General features: G+C 35.1%; 1 protein-coding gene across 1 annotated transcript in view; it reads right to left on the bottom strand.

Moving 5' to 3' along the window:
• The window catches only part of PAPPA2 (pappalysin 2), a 300,349-nt gene that overhangs the window by 127,055 nt on the left and 151,705 nt on the right, over positions 1-21,589 (bottom strand). Inside the window, exons 10-11 of the mRNA XM_036867003.1 lie at positions 20,382-20,575; positions 18,317-18,463 (exon numbers count right to left, since the gene is read on the bottom strand). Of these exons, the coding sequence (XP_036722898.1) occupies positions 18,317-18,463; positions 20,382-20,575 (341 nt within the window). The remainder of the gene's footprint in view (positions 1-18,316; positions 18,464-20,381; positions 20,576-21,589) is intronic.

Genomic DNA, 21,589 nt, shown 5'->3' with positions numbered 1-21,589 from the left:
GGTGTTTCCACAAATGTCAATTATGTCACGATATTTGATAATGATTTTCAAATCTTATACACTTGTTCTGATGTTTTTGTCCACTTGTTATATCAATTACTTAAAGAGAGATAATAAAATCCTCAATTATGATTATTGATTGGGTTCTTTATCTGTTAGTTCTGTCAATTTTTAATTAATTTCTTTTGAGACTCTGTTTTTAGGTGCTTCAATTTTATAAGATTAAGATTGTTCTGTATTTGTGATAAATTGACTCATTTATCATTAGGAAATGTCCCTCTTTATCTCAGGTAATACTCTATTTTGAAGTCTATTTTGTCAGACATTAACATAGCACATTGATTTTTTATGCTTAGCGTTTACATGGTACATAATTCTCTACTCTTTTACTTTCAATCTGTAGATCATTATATTCAAAGTGTGTTTTTAAATAAATAGTATATAATTGGTTCTTTCTGTCTTATGCAAACTAAAAATCTATGCTTTTATGTGGAATTTTTGGACAATTTGCATTTAATGGAATTAGTAATACAAATGGATTTAGGTCTACCATCTTGGTATTTGTTTTCTCTTTATTATTTATTTCTTAGTTCCTATTTTCCTGCCTTCTTTTGGATGAATCAAGTTATTTTATTATTCTATTAATCTTCTCTTTTGACTTTTTACCTACAGCTATTTGTGTGTAAATGTATATTTTTTGTGATTGCTCTAGGGATTATTATATGTATGCCTAATTTATTACAATCCACATTCAAATAAAATCACCATATCCTGAATAGTTTAAAGACCTTACAGCACTATTATTCCACTTACTACCTGTCCTTTGTGACAATATATATTATTTCTTTATAGGAGACGTCAGCCAAGCCTTCAGTGAGGTTGCTCAACTTCTTTCTTCACCTACTTATGCATTCTTTCCTTCTTTTCCACAGATGTTGGTAGCTAGGCCACTGCTTATCAAACATCCTGCATACTAAGTTCCATCTCAGAATCTGCTTCCTAGAGAATCCCACCTGCCACAACCAAGGAAAATGACCAATTCTCCCCATCTTTGAAAAATTATTTTTGATATGGTTTCCACTCAAACTTCAGTTTATCTTTTAAAAAGTTTTGCAGGAAGAGGTGGTTTGCCCCTATTTCTGGCCTTTGTCACCTCCCCTTTTCAGTCTAGCTAAGCCCACAGTACTACTTACTCACTTCTGTTCTGGGTCATAAGTAGTATTATCAATATGCTCCCAACTGCCAAGGCTAAGACCTAACATCCCATCATTTATTCATGCAATCACGAAACATTTCAAACATCACAACAACCAGGGTCTGTGCTCAATGCTTGACACACAACCATGACTATACAAGGTCTCTGCCCACAAGATCCTTACAGTTTATGTGATGGAGAGACAGACAAACAAGAACAGTGAAGTGTATAGGAACTATGACAGAAGTGTCTATTGAGGAGGCACATAGGAGGAAGAGATTAATTATACATACTAAATATGGCTTGGGAGAGAAGTTCAGAAAAGCCTAGGCCTTATAGAAGAAGTAATCCTTGAGCTAAATCTTAGAAGATGAGTATGTGTTTTTTTGAAAGTCAAAGTGGAGAAAGCACTTACCAAGAAGGAAAAACATGAATTCTTTACCTGAAAGGTTATGGATATGTAAAAACCTTGGTGTTTTCCAGCACTGAAAGCAATCTGCTATGACTAAAATTTCTAAATCCTAGAATGTGTGTGCGTGTGTGTGTGTGTGTGTGTGTGTGGTATAGAGGGGTGTGGAAGATGATATAAATGGGGGAACTCATGCTAAGATAAGACTTATCTCTATCTCCCTATGTCCAATCAGTCGCCAGGTCCTTTTGAGTCTATTTTACACTTCATTATGTTCGTAGCATAGCATTTTGTCTTTTACAATAGTTGCATAAACATGCCCACTGCGGAGTATGTACCTTAAGGGTGAAGATAGTGATTAATTCATCATTGAATCCCTCTGCAATACAATATTTTGTTTATTTTTAGGCAGTGTTTATTGAGTAGAATTAAAGGTGAATGTTGTTATGGTGTGGAAATAAGGCAAATGTCCATACATACCTTTAGCATTAACTGGAAACTAGATATAGAGCAGAGGTCAGCACACTACAGCCCATGAGCCAAATCTGACCCACTGCCTATTTTTCGTATGGTCTGTGAGCTAAGAATGGTTTTTGCATTTTCAAATGGTTGAAAAAATTCAAAGAAAAATAGTGTGAATAATGTGAAAATTATATGAAACTGAAATTTTGGTGTTCGTAAGTATAATTTTATTAGAGCACAGCCATGCTTATTCATTTATGTATTGTCTATGGCTGCTTTTATTCTACAACAGCACTGTTAAGTAGCTGTGACAGAGACCATATAGCCCACAAACCCTAAAATATTTGTTATCTGGATCTTTACAGAAAATATTTCCCAACCCTTGGTATAGAGGAAAAAACACTGGTTTTGGAATAAGTTGGATTTGAATTTGAATACTATCTATACCTCTACTAGCTATGTTATCTAAAATGCTTAGCATCTCTGAGTTTTCAGATAATTATTTTTAGAATCAGAAAAATCATATCTCTGATTAAAAATTCATATAAGAATTGATAATAAGATATCTGGAACATATTAAATCTCAATAAATGTGTTTCTCTCTATCCTTTCCTCTTTAGTGCCTGGTTTTAGGGATTCTTATCTTTGAAATACAATCAATTAAATATACACTGCATTTTCTGTTGAAGATTCATATTCAGTGTTTGGCTAGTTGAACTCAAACAAAGAAAAGGAGGAAATTATAGTTAACAGGCTTTAGGTTTTATGTAACGAGGGTTTCCAGACAGTGGTCCATAATTTATAACTAATGTGGAGGACCCTGGTATTTAAGATACGATGACCATGAGGTGGTTTCAGTTAGGACTGCTAACCAGTCCAGCTTGAGTGAGACCATTCTTAATTGGAGACATTTTAGAACAGCCATGAAAATAAACATGAACATATGATTTTGCATATGCTGATGGGCTCCTTGTGAAACCAAACAACAAGTACTTTGTTGAAAGTCTGCTTCTCAGATTGCTTCATTTGTTGTCTATATTGCTTAGACCCAAAGCACTTTCTGGGAAGGATCATGCCTTCTGTTTCTTTCTCTATTCCTTAATGGCACCTGGAGTTTACACTATGCACTTAATAAATCCTATGAACTAGATCCACAGATATATCATCTTTGAAGAATTTAGAAGAAATCCAACAAAAGACAGGAAACCTTTTCTTCCACTCCACATATGTTTTAACTTGTTTTCCTGCTCATGTCATATTTCCCTGTTTATCCCCAGTGCTTATTTCTGGGTTTGGCATATTGCAGGTGTATAATGAATGTTGACTAAATGAGGCAACATTGTGTAGAGAAATAAACATGGGATTAGAGCAATAGGCATGAGTTTGAACTTCAGGTTTACCCTTTTATTCTTGGGTGATGTAGAAAAAGCACTTTGAGTCTTTGATTCCTATTTTCCCAAACTGTAAAATATGAAAACACCTACTTTGCCAAACTCACAGGACTATTATGGGGTTCAAATAAAAAAGTGTTGAGAATGCACACTGTAAACTATAAAGGGCTTTAAAATGTGCTTATTATTGTAAATAATAGAAAGAATCTACATTTTATTCAATGTAAGAGAAAGTTCTCATATTTTGGTCTATTGATCCCAGATTTTAAAAAATAATAATAATAAGGAAAGATAGACAAGTTACCTTAGTAAATGTGGACTAAAATGATAGAAATTTTGTTGGGCAAGTAGCAAGTAAAGGAAAGATTTTGGAAAGATATTTTCAAGGCTAATGTTTTCCAGTACAGTTGTTTCTCACTGTAATAAATTTGTCTCTGATCCATTGCATACAAATCATATTTGTATATCAAATCAAGATTAAAGTAATATAAAAGGAATAATAGTCAGAAATCCTTCAGTCCTCAGAAAACTTTGAAAAAAACTTAATCAGCTTATTTTTAAAAATCACTTCCTAATTTATTTAGTATCATGTGGATTTGTGAAAACTAAATTTTCTTAAGTTTTTATATATTAATATTCAATGATATTCATGATTTTTTTCTTACACAAGTACTATTACTCCTATATCTCTTGTAATAAGAACAGAGTGCAAACCTAAAATATATATGGTAGCTAATTGACATACATTTAAAAAATTCCAGTTGGAGATTTTTGCTTCCAGGTATAAAGAAGTAACTTATAGTAGAACATATACTCCTGAAAAGAACAATTATAAAAAATGAATACAGTAAAAAAAAAAAAAAGTTTAAAAGTATTTGAGAGCAACTAAGGCAGTTAGGACCGAAGAGACTCAAAAAGAAAGAAACCACATTGAACATAACCTAACATTCTGTGCAACTATTGCCACTGAGGTGTTTTCAAATTCTAAACTATGAAGAATAAGAGTGTAAGAAGCTAAGGAGAAATGGGTAGATTAAAGACCAAAAAGCTAAGCAGAACTTTTAGCAGACACGTATTGCTGAGGAAATAGAAATTGTGCTTCAGAGACTATCAAGGTAGAAGACCCAATCCATGCTTTTAGTTGAGACCCCTGAAGGACTAGGCCTTAGGAGAAAAGGAACTATGAAATATTTCAGGGTTCATTAATACAGAAGCACAAGCATGAGTCAACTTAAGTACTGATTAAGTTAAAGTGCTCTTTCCCAAATTTTATTATACATTTTTTAAAGTAAATCATCTTAAAAGGAAGATATCATTAGCCAGAGCCTACACAATTTTTCAGTGTCTGATATTCAGTTAAGACACTATTCAGTATGACAGGAGATATGCCTAAATGAATGAGAATTAAGAAATAAAAGTCAACATGAACAGACCTCAGATCACCAAGATATTAGTATTATCAGACACAGACATTAAAATGATTGTGATTAATATATTTTTAAAATAGACTACAGGATGGAGAATTTTAAAGAAAATGAGAACCTATAGGAATAATTAAATATGTATTATAGAATTAAAAATAAAATGACTGATACTAATAATATAATAAACTGTTTAACACCCAATTATATGGTGTAAAATTTGGGATTAGTGAAACAGAAGATATGTCAGCATAAGATAATTGGACTGCAGCATGGAGAAAAAAAAAAGAATGAAAAATAGAACAAAGAGAAAAGGAACAAAATATAAACAGCAAAAAGCTCTGATGTATGTAATTTGTGTCCAAAACAGGAAGGGCAAGTAAAGACATTAAGCTACAGATTCAAGAAGATTGACAAACAGTTAGCCAGATATATGTGAAGATAAACAGGCTTAGGAACATCATACTAAAACTGTTGAAGACAAAAGACAAAGAGATTATGTTAAAAGCACCAGAGAGTAAAAGACATTGCCTTCAAAGTAATGTACATCAGATGGTACAGCTAACTCTCCAAAGAAAGTATATAGGTAAAAAGGCAATGAAATAACATCTTCGAATTCTTGAAAACAACAACTGGCCACCTAGAATTCTATACCAAGCAAAGATACTCTTTGAAAATAAATGTCAAATAAAGATATTTTTAGCTACACAAAAACTGGAAGAACTCACTGCCAGCAGATTCATGTTAAAAAATAACAATAAATGGATTTCTTCAAGCTAAATAAAAATGAGGAAAGCACAGAAATGTAGAAAGGACCAAAGAGCACTGGAAAGGTAAATATTAGGTAATTTAAAATCATTTTAACTTAAAAAAGCCAGGAAACAGAAAATAGAGACAAAGCATTCTAAGTTACTCATTGATTATGAAACTGTGAGACAGCTAATTCATAGCAGACTCTAACTGGTTAAGGACCCACGTTGAAATCTCTAGGGTAAAAAAGAGAATAAAATAAAAGTATAACTAATAAACTGATAGAATGGGACATAAAATAATAAAACTACTTATTTAATCTAAAAAGGGCAAGAAATAGAAAAAAACAGAGAGCATGTGGAACAAGTGAATAACAAATGGTTTGCTGGTAGATTTAAAACTAAGCATCATTAATTACTTTAAATGTAATTGGACTAAATACTGCTGTAATTGGAAAATAGAGAATTTTAGATTTATTTATATAGAGATTTGTTAGATTTAGATTTATTTATATTATTTATATATGTAAAGATATGTTGACTTCAAACAAAGCATATTAAATATAATTGCACAGAAAGATTAAAAGTAATAGGATGCTTAGAGGAAAACATAGGCAGAACACTCTATGACATAAATCACAGCAAGATTCTTTTTGACCCAGCTCCTAGAGAAATGGAAATAAAATCACAAATAAACAAATGGGACCTAATGAAACTTAAAAGCTTTTGCACAGCAAAGGAAACCATAAACAAGACCAAAAGACAAACCTCAGAGTGGGAGAAAATATATGCAAATGAAGCAACTGACAAAGGATTAATCTCCAAGATTTACAAGCAGCTCATGCAACTCAATAACAAAAAAAACGAACAACCCAATCCAAAAATGGGCAGAAGACCTCAATAGACATTTCTCCAAAGAAGATATACAGATTGCTAACAGACACATGAAAGAATGCTCAACATCATTAATCATTAGAGAAATGCAAATCAAAACTACAAAGAGATATCATCTCACACCGGTCAGAATGGCCATCATCAAAAAATCTAGAAACAATAAATGCTGGAGAGGGTGTGGAGGAAAGGGAACCCTCTTGCACTGTTGGTGGGAATGTAAATTGATACAGCCACTATGGAGAACAGTATGGAGGTTCCTTAAAAAACTACAAATAGAACTACCCTATGACCCAGCAATCCCACTACTGGGCATATACCCTGAGAAAACCATAGTTCAAAAAGAGTCATGTACCAAAATGTTCATTGCAGCTCTATTTACAATAGCCAGGACATGGAAGCAACCTAAGTGTCCATCATCGACGAATGGATAAAGAAGATGTGGCACATATATACAATGGAATATTACTCAGCCATAAAAAGAAATGAAATGGAGGTATTTGTAATGAGGTGGATGGAGTTAGAGTCTGTCATACAGAGTGAAGTAAGTCAGAAAGAGAAAAACAAATACTGTATGCTAACACATACATATGGAATCTAAGGAAAAAAAAAAAAGGCCATGAAGAACCTAGTGGCAAGACGGGAATAAAGACACAGACCTACTAGAGAATGGACTTGAGGATATGGGGAGGGGGAGGGGTGAGATGTGACAGGGTGAGAGAGTGTCATGGACATATATACACTACCAAATGTAAAATAGATAGCTAGTGGGAAGCAGCCGCATAGCACAGGGAGATCAGCTCGGTGCTTTGTGACCACCTAGAGGGGTGGGATGGGGAGGGTGGGAGGGAGGGAGATGCAAGAGGGAAGAGATATGGGAACATATGTATATGTATAACTGATTCACTTTGTTATAAAGCAGAAACTAACACACCATTGTAAAGCAATTATACTTCAATAAAGATGTTAAAAAAAAAAGTAATAGGATGGAAGAGGAAACAATATGCAAATAAACAAAAAGGTATAGCTATACTAATATCAGACAAAGTTTACAGTACAGCAAAAAATATTCTTAGAGATAGGTGGAGTCAAGATGGCAGTGTGGAAAGATGACGAATTAACGTCTCCCCAGAACTATTGCACCTGCTGGCTGCTGGTGAGGGACCCTGACGCCCAAGGAGATGGGAGGAATACCCAAGTGAACCATTAGGACATGGAGGAACTGAGAGTGGAGGAGAAGTGGAGGCCAGACAGGACCAGTGCCCCTGAGTCCTGGGAGATCAGGAGAGGCAGGTGGGAGGGGCCCTCTGGGAGAAACGGGAGAGGAGTGGAGGGCGATTGCCCCTCCCACTTGGGCTTGGGGAGCCTGCTGAGCTCCCAGGCTGGTACCCCCCCCCCCCTCCAAAGCCCCCTCCAGGCTGTGTGGGTCCTGGGGGCATATGAGGGAGGCTGGGGAGATCAGGAGAGGCAAACGGGAGGGGCCCTCCAGGACCAGAGGAGCAGGAGAGCAGAGGAGGGCATTTGCCCCACCCACTCGAGTCAAGGAAGCTTGCTGTGCTCCCAGGTGAGGTCCTCCGCCCTGAGACCAGAGGTGGGGGACACGCCTGGGTCCCTTCCCCCTACAGCTCCCAGGGCCTTTTCCAGGCCTGTGGGTCCTAAGCATAGGCCCTCCCACTGCCCAAACATCGCCCTTGCTTAGCTCCCACCATCCACAGCAAAGGCCTTTCCCTCTTTTGCTTTTGCTTTTTTTTTTCCCTCCTCCTCTTTTCTACTATCATGGTACAGTTGTATCTTCCAGCTGTTGATTCATTTATATTTTTATTTTTATATTCTTTCTAACATATCTATTAGTTTCCTAGTCTAATTTTATTTTTTACTTTGTTATTGTTCTCTCTTTTTTTTTTTTTTGCCACCCCATGCGGCTTGCAGGATCTTCGTTCATGAGCCAGGGGTCAGGCTGAAGCTCTGTGGTGGGATCTCTGAGTCTGAACCACTGCACTAACAGAGAACCTCAGACCCCAGGGAATATTCATCAGAGTGAGGTCTCACAGAGGTCCTCATCTCAGCACCAGGACCCAGCTCTACCCAACAGCCTACAAACTCCAGTGTTGGAAACCTCAGGCCAAACAACCAGTAAAACAGGAACAAAATCCCACCCATTAAAAAAAAAAAAAAAAAAAGAAATGGCAAAATATATGTCACAGCTGAAGGAGCAAGGTAAAAACCTACAAGACCAAATAAATGAAGAGGAAACAAGCAATCTAACTGAAAAAGAATTCAGAGTAATGATAGTAAAGATGATCCAGAATCTCGGAAATAGAATGGAGGCATGGACTGAGAAAATACAAGAAATGTTTAACAAAGATCTAGAAGAACGAAAGAACAAACAAACAGAGATGAACAACACAATAAATGAAATGAAAAAAAAAACTAGAAGGAATCAATAACGGAATAACTGAGGCAGAAGAACGAATAAGTGAGCTGGAAGACAAAATGGTGGAAATAACTGCCGAGGAGTAGAATAAAGAAAAAAGAATGAAAAGAACTGATGACAATCTCAGAGACCTATGGGACAACACTAAATGCACCAACATTCGAATTATAGGGGTCCCAGAAGAAGAGAAAAAGAAAGGGTCTGAGAAAATATTTGAAGAGATTATAGTCAGAAATTTCCCTAACATGGGAAAGGAAATAGTCACCCAAGTGCAGGAAGCACAGAGAGTGTCATACAGGATAAACCCTAGGAAAAACACACCAAGACCTGTATTAATCAAACTAACAAAAATTAAATTCAAAGAAAAAATATTAAAAGCAGCAAGGGAAAAACAAAAAATAACATACAAAGGAATCCCCATAAGGTAATCAGCTGAGTTTTCAGTGGAAACTCTGCAGGCCAGAAGCGAGTGGCAGGAATACTTAAAATGGTGAAAGAGAAAAACCTACAACCAAGATTACTCTACCCAGCAAGGATCTCATTCAGATTTGACAGAGAAATCAAAAGCTTTACAAACAAGCAAAAGCTAAGAGAATTCAGCACCACCAAACCAGCTCTACAACAAATGCTAAAGAAAATTCTCTAGGCAGGAAACACATGAGAAGAAAAAGACCCACAAAAACAAACTCAAAACCATTAAGAAAATGGTAATAGGAACATACATATCAATAATAACCTTGAATGTAAATAGATTAAATGTCCCAACCAAAAGACAAAGACTGGCCGAATGGATATAAAAACAAGACTCATCTATATGCTGTCAACAAGAGATCCACTTCAGACCTAGGGACACATACAGATTGAAAGTGAAGGGATGGAAAAGATATTCCATGCAAATGGAAATCAAAGGAAGCTGGAGTAGGCCATTCTCACATCAGACAAAATAGACTTTAAAATAAAGACTGTTTACAAGAGATAAGGAGGGACAATACATAATGATCAAAGGATCAATCAAGAAGAAGATATAACCATTATAAATGCTTATGCACCCAACATAGGAGCACCTCAATAGATAAGGCAATGCTAACAGCCATAAAAGGGGAAATCAACAGTAACAACAATAATAGTGGAGGAGTTTAAACACCTCACTTACACCAATGGACAGATCATCCAGACAGAAAATAATAAGGAAACACAAGCTTTAAATGACACATAAACCAGATAGACTTAATTGATATTTATAGGAATTCCACCTGAAAGTGGCAGAATACACTGTCTTCTCAAATGCACATGGAACATTCTCCAGGATAGATCACATCTTGGGTCACAAATCAAGCCTTGGAAAATTGAAGAAAACTGAAATCATATCAAGCATCTTTTCCAACCACATGCTATGAGATTAGAAATCAATTACATGGGAAAAAAAGGAAAAAAAACTGCAAATATATGGAGGCTAAACAGTGTGTTACTAAATAACCAAGAGATCACTGAAGAAATTTTAAAAATAGATAGAAACAAATGACAACAGAAACACGACAACCCAAAAGCTATGGGATGCAGCAAAAGCAGTTCTAAGAGGGAAGTTTATAGCAATTCAATCTCACTTCAAGAAACAAGAAAAATCTCAAATAAACAATCTCACCCTACACTTAAAACAACTACAAAAAGAAGAACAAAGAAAACCCAAAAAGTCAGTAGAAGGAAAGAACTCATAAAGATCAGAGCAGAAATAAATGAAATAGAAATGAAGAAAACAATAGCAAAGATCAATAAAACTAAAAACTGATTCTGGGGAAGATAAAATAGATAAACTCTTAGCCAGACTCATCAAGAAAAAAAGGGAGAGGATGCATATCAATAAAATTAGAAATGAAAAAGGAGAAATCACAACTGACACCACAGAAAAACAGAGGATTATAAGAGACTACTACAAACAACTATATGCCAATAAAATGGACAACCATGAAGAAATGGACAAATTCTTGGAAAGGTACAATTTTCCAAGACTGAACTAGGAAGAATTCGAAAATATTAACAGACCTATCACCAGCAATGAAATTAAAACCATAATTAAAAATCTTCCAACAAACAAAAGTCCAGGACCAGAGGGCTCCACAGGCAAATTCTATCAAACATTAAGAGAAGAGTTAACACCCATCATTCTCAAACTCTTCCAAAAAATTGCAGAGGGAGAAACAATCCCAAATTCATTCTACAAAGCCACCATCACCCTGATACCAAAAGTAGAAAAAGATATCACAAAAAAAGAAAATTATAGACCAATATCAATGATGAACATAGATGCAAAAATCCTCAACAAAATACTAGCAAACAGAATCCAACAACACATTAAAAGGATCATACACCATGATCACGGGAGATTTATCCCAGGGATGCAATGATTCTTCAATATACACAAATCAATCAGTGTGATACACCACATTAACAAATTAAGGAATAAAAACCATATGATCATCTCAATAGATGCAGAAAAAGCTTTTGACAAAATACAACACCGATATATGATAAAAACTCTCCAGAAAATGGGCATAGAGTGAGTCTACCTCAACATAATAAAGGCCATATATCACAAACCCATAGCAAGCATCATATGCAATGGTGAAACACTGAAAGCATTCCCACTAAGATCAGGAACAGGACAAGGATGTCCACTCTCACCACTCTTATTCAACATAGTTTTGGAAGTCCTAGCCATGACAATCATAGAAGAAAAAGAAATAAAAGGAATACAAATTGGAAAGAAGAAGTAAAACTGTCACTGTTTGCAGATGACATGATACTATACCTAGAAAATCCTAAATATGCCACCAGAAAGCTACTAGAACTAATCAATGAATTTGGTAAGGTTACAGGCTACAAAATTAATGTGCAGAAATCTCTGGCATTCCTATACACCAACAACGAAAAATCAGAAAGAGAAATTTAGGAAACAATCCCATTTACCATCGCAACAAAATGAATAAAATACCTAGTAATAAACCTGCCTAAGGAGGTGAAAGACTGACTCAGAAAACTATAAAACACAGATGAAAGAAATTGAAGATGACATAAACCAATGGAGAAATATACCATGTTCTTGGATTGGAAGAATCAATGTTGTGAAAATGACTATACTACCCAAAACAATCTACAGATTCAATACAATCCCTATCAAACTACCAATTGGCATTCTTCACAGAATTAGAACAAAAAATTTTACAATTTTTATAGAAACACAAAAGATCCCAAATAGCCAAAGCGAACTTGAGAAAGAAAAACGGAGTTGGAGGAATCAGTCTCCCTGACTTCAAACTATACAGTATATCAAGACAGTATGGTACTGGCACAAAAACAGAAATATAGATCAATGGTACAGGATAGAATGCTCAGAGATAAACCCACACACATATGGTCACCTAATTTACGACAAAGGAGGCAAGAATATACAATGGAGAAAAGACAGTCTCTTCAATAAGTGGTGCTGGGAAAACTGGACAGCTACATGTAAAAGAATGAAATTACAACACTACCTAACACCATACACAAAAATAAACTCCAAATGGATTAAAGACCTAAAAATGTAATACCAGACACTATAAAACACTTAGAGGAAAACATAAGAAAAACACTCTTTGACATAATCCACAGCAAGATATTTTTTGACCCACCTCCTAGAGTAATGGAAATAAAAACAAAAATAAACAAATGGGACTTAATTAAACTTAAAAGCTTTTACACAGCAAAGGAAACCATAAACAAGACAAAAAGACAACCCTCAGAATGGGAGAGAATATTTGCAAATGAAACAACAGACAAAGGATTAATCTTCAAAATGTACAAACAGCTCATGGAGCTCAATATCAAAAAAACAAACAATCCAATTAAAAAATGGTTGGAAGACTTAGATAGACATTTCACCAAGGAAGACATACAGATGGCCAAGAGGCACACGAAAAGCTGCTCAACATCACTAATTATTAGAGAAATGCAAATCAAAACTATAGTGAGTTATCACCACAGGCCGGTCAGAATGGCCATTATCAAAAAATCTAGAAACAATAAATGCTGGAAAGCGTGTGGTGAAAAGGGAACCCTCCTGCAGTGTTGGTGGGAATGTAAATTGATACAGCCACTATGGAAAACAGCATGGAGGTTCCTTTAAAAACTAAAAATAGAACTACCAGATGACCCAGCAATCCCACTACTGGGCATATACCCTGAGAAAACCATAATTCAAAAAGAGACATGTACCACAATATTTATTTCAGCAGTATTTACAATAACCAGGACATGGAACCAACCTAAATGTCCATCGACAGATGAATGGATAAAGAAGATGTGGCACATATATACAATGGGATATTTCTCAGTCACAAAAAGAAACGAAATTGAGTTATTTGTACTGAGGTGGATGGACCTGGAGTCTGCCGTACAGAGTGAAGTAAGTCAGAAAGAGAAAAACAAATACCATATGCTAATGCATATATACAGAGTCTAAAAAAAAAAAATGGTACTGATGAAGCTATTTGCAGGGCAGTAAGAAAGAGGTAGACATAGAGAATGGGCTTGATGACACGGGGTTGGGGGAAGCTGGGGCGAAGTGAGAGTAGCATCGACATATATACACTACCTAATGTAAAATAGCTAAGTGGGAAGAAGCAGCATAGCACAGGGAGATAAGGTCGGTGCTATGCGATGACCTAGAGGGGAGGGAGAGGGAGGATGGGAGGGAGGCTCAAGAGGGAGGGGACATGGGGACATGGGTATGCATGTGGCTGATTCCCTTTGTTGTGCAACAGAAACTAACACAGTATTGTGAAGCAGTTACACTCCAATAAAGATCTATTAAAAAAATATTCTTAGAGATAAAGAGAGACATTTCTTAGTGTTAAAAGAGATAATCCACCAGGAAGATATAAAAATTCTAAAATTATCTACTGACAGTAGTTTCACTTTACACAGTCTCCATATACACAAATATCAGTTATCACAATTTAGTTATATAATACCAGAGTCCCAACGATATCATTCAAATTTCAGTTACCAAAAAATATTAATTGTAACTGTAGAAAGTACAAACTCCATTAACAGTCTTTCTATCCACAAATCACCATGTAAATAACAACTGAGAATCATGATCAGTGACCAATTACATCACTTCTTTCAAACTGTCATTGATCTGTTACTGTGTATCTGTTATTCAGTTCACACAGAGACAGAAAAGTGTGCAGTTGTGTTGCCTCATCTCCCAGTGACATTTTACCCACATGACATTTCACAAACATGGATAAGCAAAAGAGGGGATCAGCCAACAAGGATGAAAGTGCAGCAAAGAAACAAAAAAATTATAATGCTGGAGGTGAAATTTGAATTAAAGGTAAATAGAGTTATGGACAAAAGAGCTGAGTGTGGGAATGTGGATGCTGCTGCCATTTGAGAGACTGGATCTGCAGCCAGAGGAACTTAGTGGAAGTGGAATGATCAGCAAAAATGAGAAAAGTGGTTGTGACAAAAAGGATGAAGATGTCCCAGAGGAAACGATGCCAAGAAAAAATTCACATTAAAAGAACTCTCAGAGATGTTTCATAACATTGAAAGTGCAAAGTACTATAAAATATTGGAAGCTGCTCAAACTTAGAAAGGAATATGACAATTCACAAAGGCACAGAAAAACTGCTTGCTTTGTAATGTAAGTCATATGAAGCAAAAAAAAAAAAAAAAAAAGGCAAGCACTGTTCAAACTACACTTGGTAGTTTTCTTTTTTTTAAACAAAGAAATGAAACACTTTAATTCTCTGTTTGTAACGTTTTTTTAAATTATAATGAACTAAAATTTACTATTTTTTCACTTCCTTTCACTTATATTTCTGAAAATAAGAGAGTTTTTAATATCGTGTCAAAAAGGTCATGTAACAATTATAATTTTTCCCATCGATTACTGAGTTTGCTTTGTATAGTTTTAGGATACATGGTCATTTTGTGGTCCCACACTACAAAGTGAGAATTGCCTGCATATTTAATAATATATAGTTTCAAAATATATAAATCAAAAACTGACAAAAATAAGAGAAACAGACAAGTTCAAGATTATGGTAAGAAAGTCTGACCCATATCTCTCAGTAACTGCTGGAAACAGTATACAAAATATCAGGGAAAATATGTATATATATTATATATATGATATAGGAAATATTAATGACATGATGGATGAACTTGATCTATGTTAAATATATAGAATGCTATACCCAATAACTTCAGATTACATATTTCTTTCAAAGTACATGTAATATTTATCAATATTAACCAGATGCTATTCCATAATTCAAGGGTCAACAAATTAAAAAGGCTTGAAACCATACCAAATATAATCTTTGACCACAGAAGACTGTAGCTATAAGTCAAAAATAAAAAGGTAACCAGAAAATCCACAAATGTTTGGAAGTTCATCAGCATACTTATAAATAACTCAGGGATCAAAAAAGTAATCAAATAAAAATTAGAAAATATGTTTGAACTGGATGATAACAGAAATAAGATGTGAAACTTGTAGTATGTCGCTAAAGTCACACTTAGAAGGAAACTTGTGGCCTTAATGCATATATTTTAAAAAGAAAGAAGCTAAAAATTAATTATCTAAGCATCATCTCAAGTTACTAGAAAAAGAAGAGCAAGTTAAATGTAAACATAAAAGGAAATAATGCTATTTTCATTATTTCCTTCCTTTTATGTTTATATATATATTTATTATATATAAGAATACATATATATACACATATATATTCTTTGGTTCTATAAAAACATTAATAAAAGATTAATAAAACTGATAAATCTTTAGCAAGACTGAGCAAAAAAATAAAAGAGAGAAGCCAAAAATTAACATAGCATAAATGAAAAAAATCCTGGGGAGCTTGGAAATATTACAAACAAAATAAGAGAACATTACGAAAAACTTAATGCCAATAAATTCAGAATTTTAGAAAAAATGGACTAATTACTTGATGGAAAACTCAACTTACCAAAGTTGACCTAAGAAGAAATAAAAAACCCAAATTTTTCAATATTTGGTTTAAAATTTTAACACATATTTAAATATTTTCCTTAAAGAAAACACAGGCTCAGATAGCTTTACTGATGAATTCCTCCAAAATTAACATCAACCTTTCACAAAATATTCCAGAAAACTGGGGAAAAAAGGAAACTTACTCTGGGAGTCAAACCTAGCCTTCATCATAAAACCTGACAAGATAGTAAAATTAAAAAAAAAAAAAAGTAGGAACCAATCTCTAATGAATATAAATGAAAAAAAACACTTAAAATATTCACAAATGGGATCCAAAACTATTGGCAAAGGATTATACGTAGCCTTTAAGTTGTTACTTTTTTCCCCAGGTATCTAATGTTGATTTAACATTTAAACATTTATCAATGTATATCAAGACAGTGACAGAACAAAGGGGAAAATAATATGGTCATCTCAGTGGATGCAGAAAAAGCATTTGATAAAATTCAATTCCCTTTTTCTCAGAAAACTATAAAACATTAAGAGAAATTAAAGACTTAAGTAACTCAAAGAAAATATTAGAAGACAGTATCTTAAAGAGAAAACTCTCCCCAAATTGACTCAGAGATTCAATAAAATCCCAATCAAAATTGCATCAGGGTTTTTTTTCTGTGTGAAAATTGAAGCTGATTCCAAAATTTATATGAAAATTCAGAGGACCAAGAATAGCCAATACAATCAGAAAAAAAAGGAACAAGTTTTAGGATTTACATTATTTGATTTTAAGACTCATAAAAAATGTACAGTAATTAAGAGTGTAACACTGATGCAAGGATATACAGATCAGTAGAACAAGATGTAGAATCTCCACAATAAACAGATCTCCACATACACATTGCCAGTTTATTTACGACAAAGGTGACACAGTGCAGCAAAGAGGGGAAAAGAAAACTTTAGTTTGAGTAATGGTGGTTCTAGGTCTAGGGAGAAAAAATCTTGATCCCTACCTCACACAATACACAAAAATTCCAATGGATTGTACACCTATATATAAAATGTAAAACAATAACATTTTTAGAAGATAACATAGGAAAGTATATCTTTGTGGTAGGCAAAGACTATTAAATACAGTACACGACAAGCACTAACCATAAAGAAAAAGGAAGATAATTTGAATTTTAGTAAAATTTAGAACTCTGTTCATATAAATATACCATTAAGAGTAAAAATAAGTAAGCCACAGAGTGTTGGAAAATATTAAATAATATATAACTGGAACAGGATTTACATTCAGAAAATTGTAAAGAAATCATATAAATTAAGAAGAAAATGACAGACAGGCCAATAGAAAATTGAGCAAAAGACTTTAATACGCCCTTCAGATAAAAAGAAAAAAAATGAAGAATCTACAAATGACCAATATACATGTAAAAGTCTCCTAATCTCATCAGCCAACATGTGAATACAAATTGAAACCTCAGGGAGGTACATTTACATACCCAACAGAATGGCTAAAATGAAACCTTTTAAATATTTTAAATACCAAGTAATGGTGAAAATGTAAAGCAATTGGAATACTCATAGGCCTCTGGTGGGAGTATAAACTAGTACAACCAAATGGAAAATCATTCGGGATTATCTACTAAAGCTGGTCATCTGCCTAACTATGATCTAGCAGTTCCAAATATACCCAACTGTTTATATACATTCACCAAAAGAAATGTACAGAAGTGTTTATAGCAGAACTATTTGTAATACACAGTACAGAAAAACTAGAAATAAACTATATGTCCATCAATATGGTTAAATAAAGTAAGACATATTCATGCACTGGAATTCTACACAGTAATGGAAATGAACTTTTCTGCTAAGTAAAGCAGCACGATGAATCCCACAAATAGAAAGTTGAGTAAGAAAGAATCAGACACAAATAGTACATACTGTAAAGTTTTTTACATAAAATGCAAACAGGCAAAACTAATCTATGGTGGCAGAAGTAAAAATAGTAGATACCTCTGTCATATAATAAATGAGAGGGGGAATGAGAGAGCCTTTTGGGGGGTGATGTTAATTTTCTGTTTCTTGATCTGTGTGGTGGTTAGAGAGGATGTTTACTTTGTAAAAATTTATTGATCTGTGCATTTCTGATTTTTGTACTTTTCTATGTGTATATTATATTTGATAAAATGATTGCTTATAAAGAAAAGTCCAACATTCAAAGAAAGATGAAAATAAATTCAAAACGTAAAAACTTTGAGATGATAAAAGGAAATCTCCTGACAAGCCATTCCAATGCATCATTTATACACACACACATGCACAATCTATCCACAGCCTTCACAAAAATCCATTTGGGCCACTTACTTTGAGCCAGACCTCATCCTCTCTCTCCAGGCTACCTTTTAGCTGCTTACTCCTTTCATCCTGAGGGCTATTTCCACTGGTGACACAGGGAAACCAGCCAGTAAGCAGACGGTGCTCTGGTAAATCTGGACGGTATGATGTGCAAATCTGAAATGCAATTTCAACCAACAATTAAATGTGGAGGGTGAGAGGTAAGTAAAGACAATGAAACTCTCCAGCTTGAAACCAAAGTTTTCCTCTCTTTCTGAATGCCTAATGATCACATTATCGGCAGAAAACTTTTCTCAGTGTAGAAGAATGTCTCAGTGCTCTCTGTTAGCCTCACGATGTAACTTTACCAGGGTAGAAGAATACACATGACAACTCACAGCCCACTGATGACCCAAGGATCTTGCTCAAAGAATTGTCCTGGCACATTTCAGGCAGCTGCTCCTAGGATTAGTTAGGGAAGTCTGTCCAGGATGATGATTAGATCCTTACCAGGCAGGACCCACTGGCCTCAGGAATGAGGCTACTGAGTCAGGGAGCCACTAAGCTGGGAAAAGGAACCAGGAAAGAGAAAATCCAGGAAATTTCTCCCACTTCACTGGGGGAAGACAGACAGGCTAGGCTAAAAGCCACTTTAGAGAGCTGTCACTAACTCAGAATCTCTCAGTTTTCTGGGCTTCCTGTCACTGGGCACCAGAACTCTCGAGAAAGACGCCGGAATTAACTGAAGGAGTGTGGCAGGCATGGCTACTTGCCTATCCATATCCATTCCCCTTTCTTTCTTATTAACAAACTCCAATTTTGTTCAAGGTGACAATGTATCAAGTTATAAATGCTCATCTCCTCAGCGTCCCTTACAACTAAGGATGATGAAGTGACCTGGATCTGACCAATGAGATGTTGGTGGAAGCCTATAGTGTCGAAGTTCCCGAAGAGCTCCCATTTTCCCAATAAAAAGAGACTCAGCTAGCATGCGTCAATATTTCCCTTTGACCTTCCCCCTTCTTCCCACTTGAAATAATGACTTCGTGCCTGGAGGAACAGCAGTCATCTTATGAGCTTGAGGAAGAAATCTTCAAGCCAAGGATAGAAAGAGGTGAAATCTCAAAGACCCCTGGGTCCTTGATGAGTTCCTTGAACCACAGCACCAACCTTGGCTGGTTCCTCACTCATCTGGGGGTATCTCCTCAAGGCTAAACTCCAGTAATTTTATCCTGGCCTAATATACCTAGAGAGCTAAATCTTACTTCTGTTGAAATGACTGTATTGCTTATTGTTATAATGAATGAAAGAGTTTATTTGGCAATGGAAACATCTAGAATAGTATCCAAAAACCAAAGCCCTTAATCTTCTTTTAGGTATTTAATTATGATTCATAGAAGTCAGTCCTCAGAGTCCTCAGAGGATCTTCTATTTATTTAGGTAGATATTCATGGAAAATTGTATACCTACGGATTTGTTTTTAATACTAACTCTCAGATTTCTTTAATAATAAGAATTCTTTAAATCAAATTATACTTTGATCTTTAATACATATTTTAAATTTCATTTGATCCTTGTAATAAACCATTGAGTTAAATGCAAAAGGTATTATTATACCCATTTTACATATGAGAAAATTGGGGCCCAGAGATGTTAAGTGACATGTCAAATCTCACTTAGTAATAATCATAATCATACTGGTAGATCCAATAGTGTTATCCAGGTATTCTGACTCTTTACTGCTTCTTTTTCTTCTTTTAAAATAAATTTTCCCAAACATGAAGCCCAAGTGTAATTTCTGATATGTGTATTCTAAGACTAATTTTGAGATGCTTTTGTGTAACTTGAAGTCAGCTATTGCATAGTCAAAGGTTCCTAGATGAAAACTAGTGAATGTAAGTGGGGTGAGGGTGAGGGATGAGATTTAATTGCTAGTCTAGAAGCTTTTCATTTAACATTATCCTATTCTGAGTGCATTAAGAACTAAATTTGGTGTCAAAGTAAGTAGAAAAAAATGTAAGCTCACATTAAGTACCTGGGGGAATCACTTCACAATTTTGTTTAGCCTTGACTCTATTCTTCTGGCTTAACTTACCATGGAAGGAGGTTCTCCAGTTACCAAGGAAACAGGACACTTCTTCTTATCTTCGTGAGAAGAATAAGCTTGGGTAGCCCACTGATCCAGGTATCCTTTGGGAGTATAGAGGCCACAGTCTGTGATGCTGGTTTCCTTCTCAAAAGGTTCACATATCCCATCTCCCTCATATATATAGCACAGGCTTGGCTCCCCTGCCAAGAAAAATTTGTATGACATTTGAAAAAGTGTTTTTATACATGTCATGTAAAAATAATTACCTTTTTTTCTCCAGCCTGCTAAAGAGAAGCCTGTAATTACCAACTGGTCTAATGCCCACCCCAAATATATAGACAATACACGCATACACACACACACACACACCCCTAAAGAAGAAGGATACTTTTTCATGGGGAGAGTGGTAAAATCCATTTATATAATAAAAAGTATACAAAGGGGGTGGGGTTGGGGGAGAAGGAACAGGGATAGAAAAAGCAGCCGTGGGCTGGATATAGAAAGAAATTTTAAGGAACCATTGAGCAAGGTACTTAGGGGAAGCTGGGGATACAAGAGAAGTAAGTAAAAGAATAAAGGAAATTTAAATAGATGGTAGGATGTATTATGTACTTGAATCCTCTTCACAGTTTTTGAAATATTAAATAAAACATTTGAGGGATTTGTTTTCAATTACTTTTTTGCTGCTGTGTTTCTTCAACTAACCATGCAACTTGCTCTGAAATGGACAAATGGACAAACTTTCTCCAGGTTTATAAGGATTACAAGTGTATTATTTCTTTTAGTCTTAAAACAACCATGTGAGGTATGTATTTTTTGTTTGTTTCATCAACAGACAAGCTGAGTCTCTGTGATTGTGACTCACCAAATTTCCCTTGACGCAGAAGCAATATCGCTAGGCTCTGAGCCAGGCTTACACAAGGCAGGTTCAGGGGCTCTCTCTTACTCCACACTGCCTCAAGCCAAGGCAGAAGGACTGTCTTCAAGAGCAAACGTGTGAGTAATGAATATGTGAGAAAAACCGCTGGGCTTGTAAAGCAAGCTGTATCCCCTGGACAAGTCCATACTTGCTCATAGGATAACTCCTACTAAGTGAATAGTCTGCACTAACCATAGATATGTAAAATAGCTTTCTTCAAATGTAAAAAGTTGAGATGCAGTTATAAAGCCATTTATTAAGTACTATTGCATTTTCTACCCATATTAGTAACATA

Source organism: Balaenoptera musculus, chromosome 1, assembly GCF_009873245.2.
Source record: "Balaenoptera musculus isolate JJ_BM4_2016_0621 chromosome 1, mBalMus1.pri.v3, whole genome shotgun sequence".
Classification (NCBI taxonomy): domain Eukaryota; kingdom Metazoa; phylum Chordata; class Mammalia; order Artiodactyla; family Balaenopteridae; genus Balaenoptera; species Balaenoptera musculus.
This window is presented reverse-complemented; position numbering and strand designations above follow the sequence as displayed.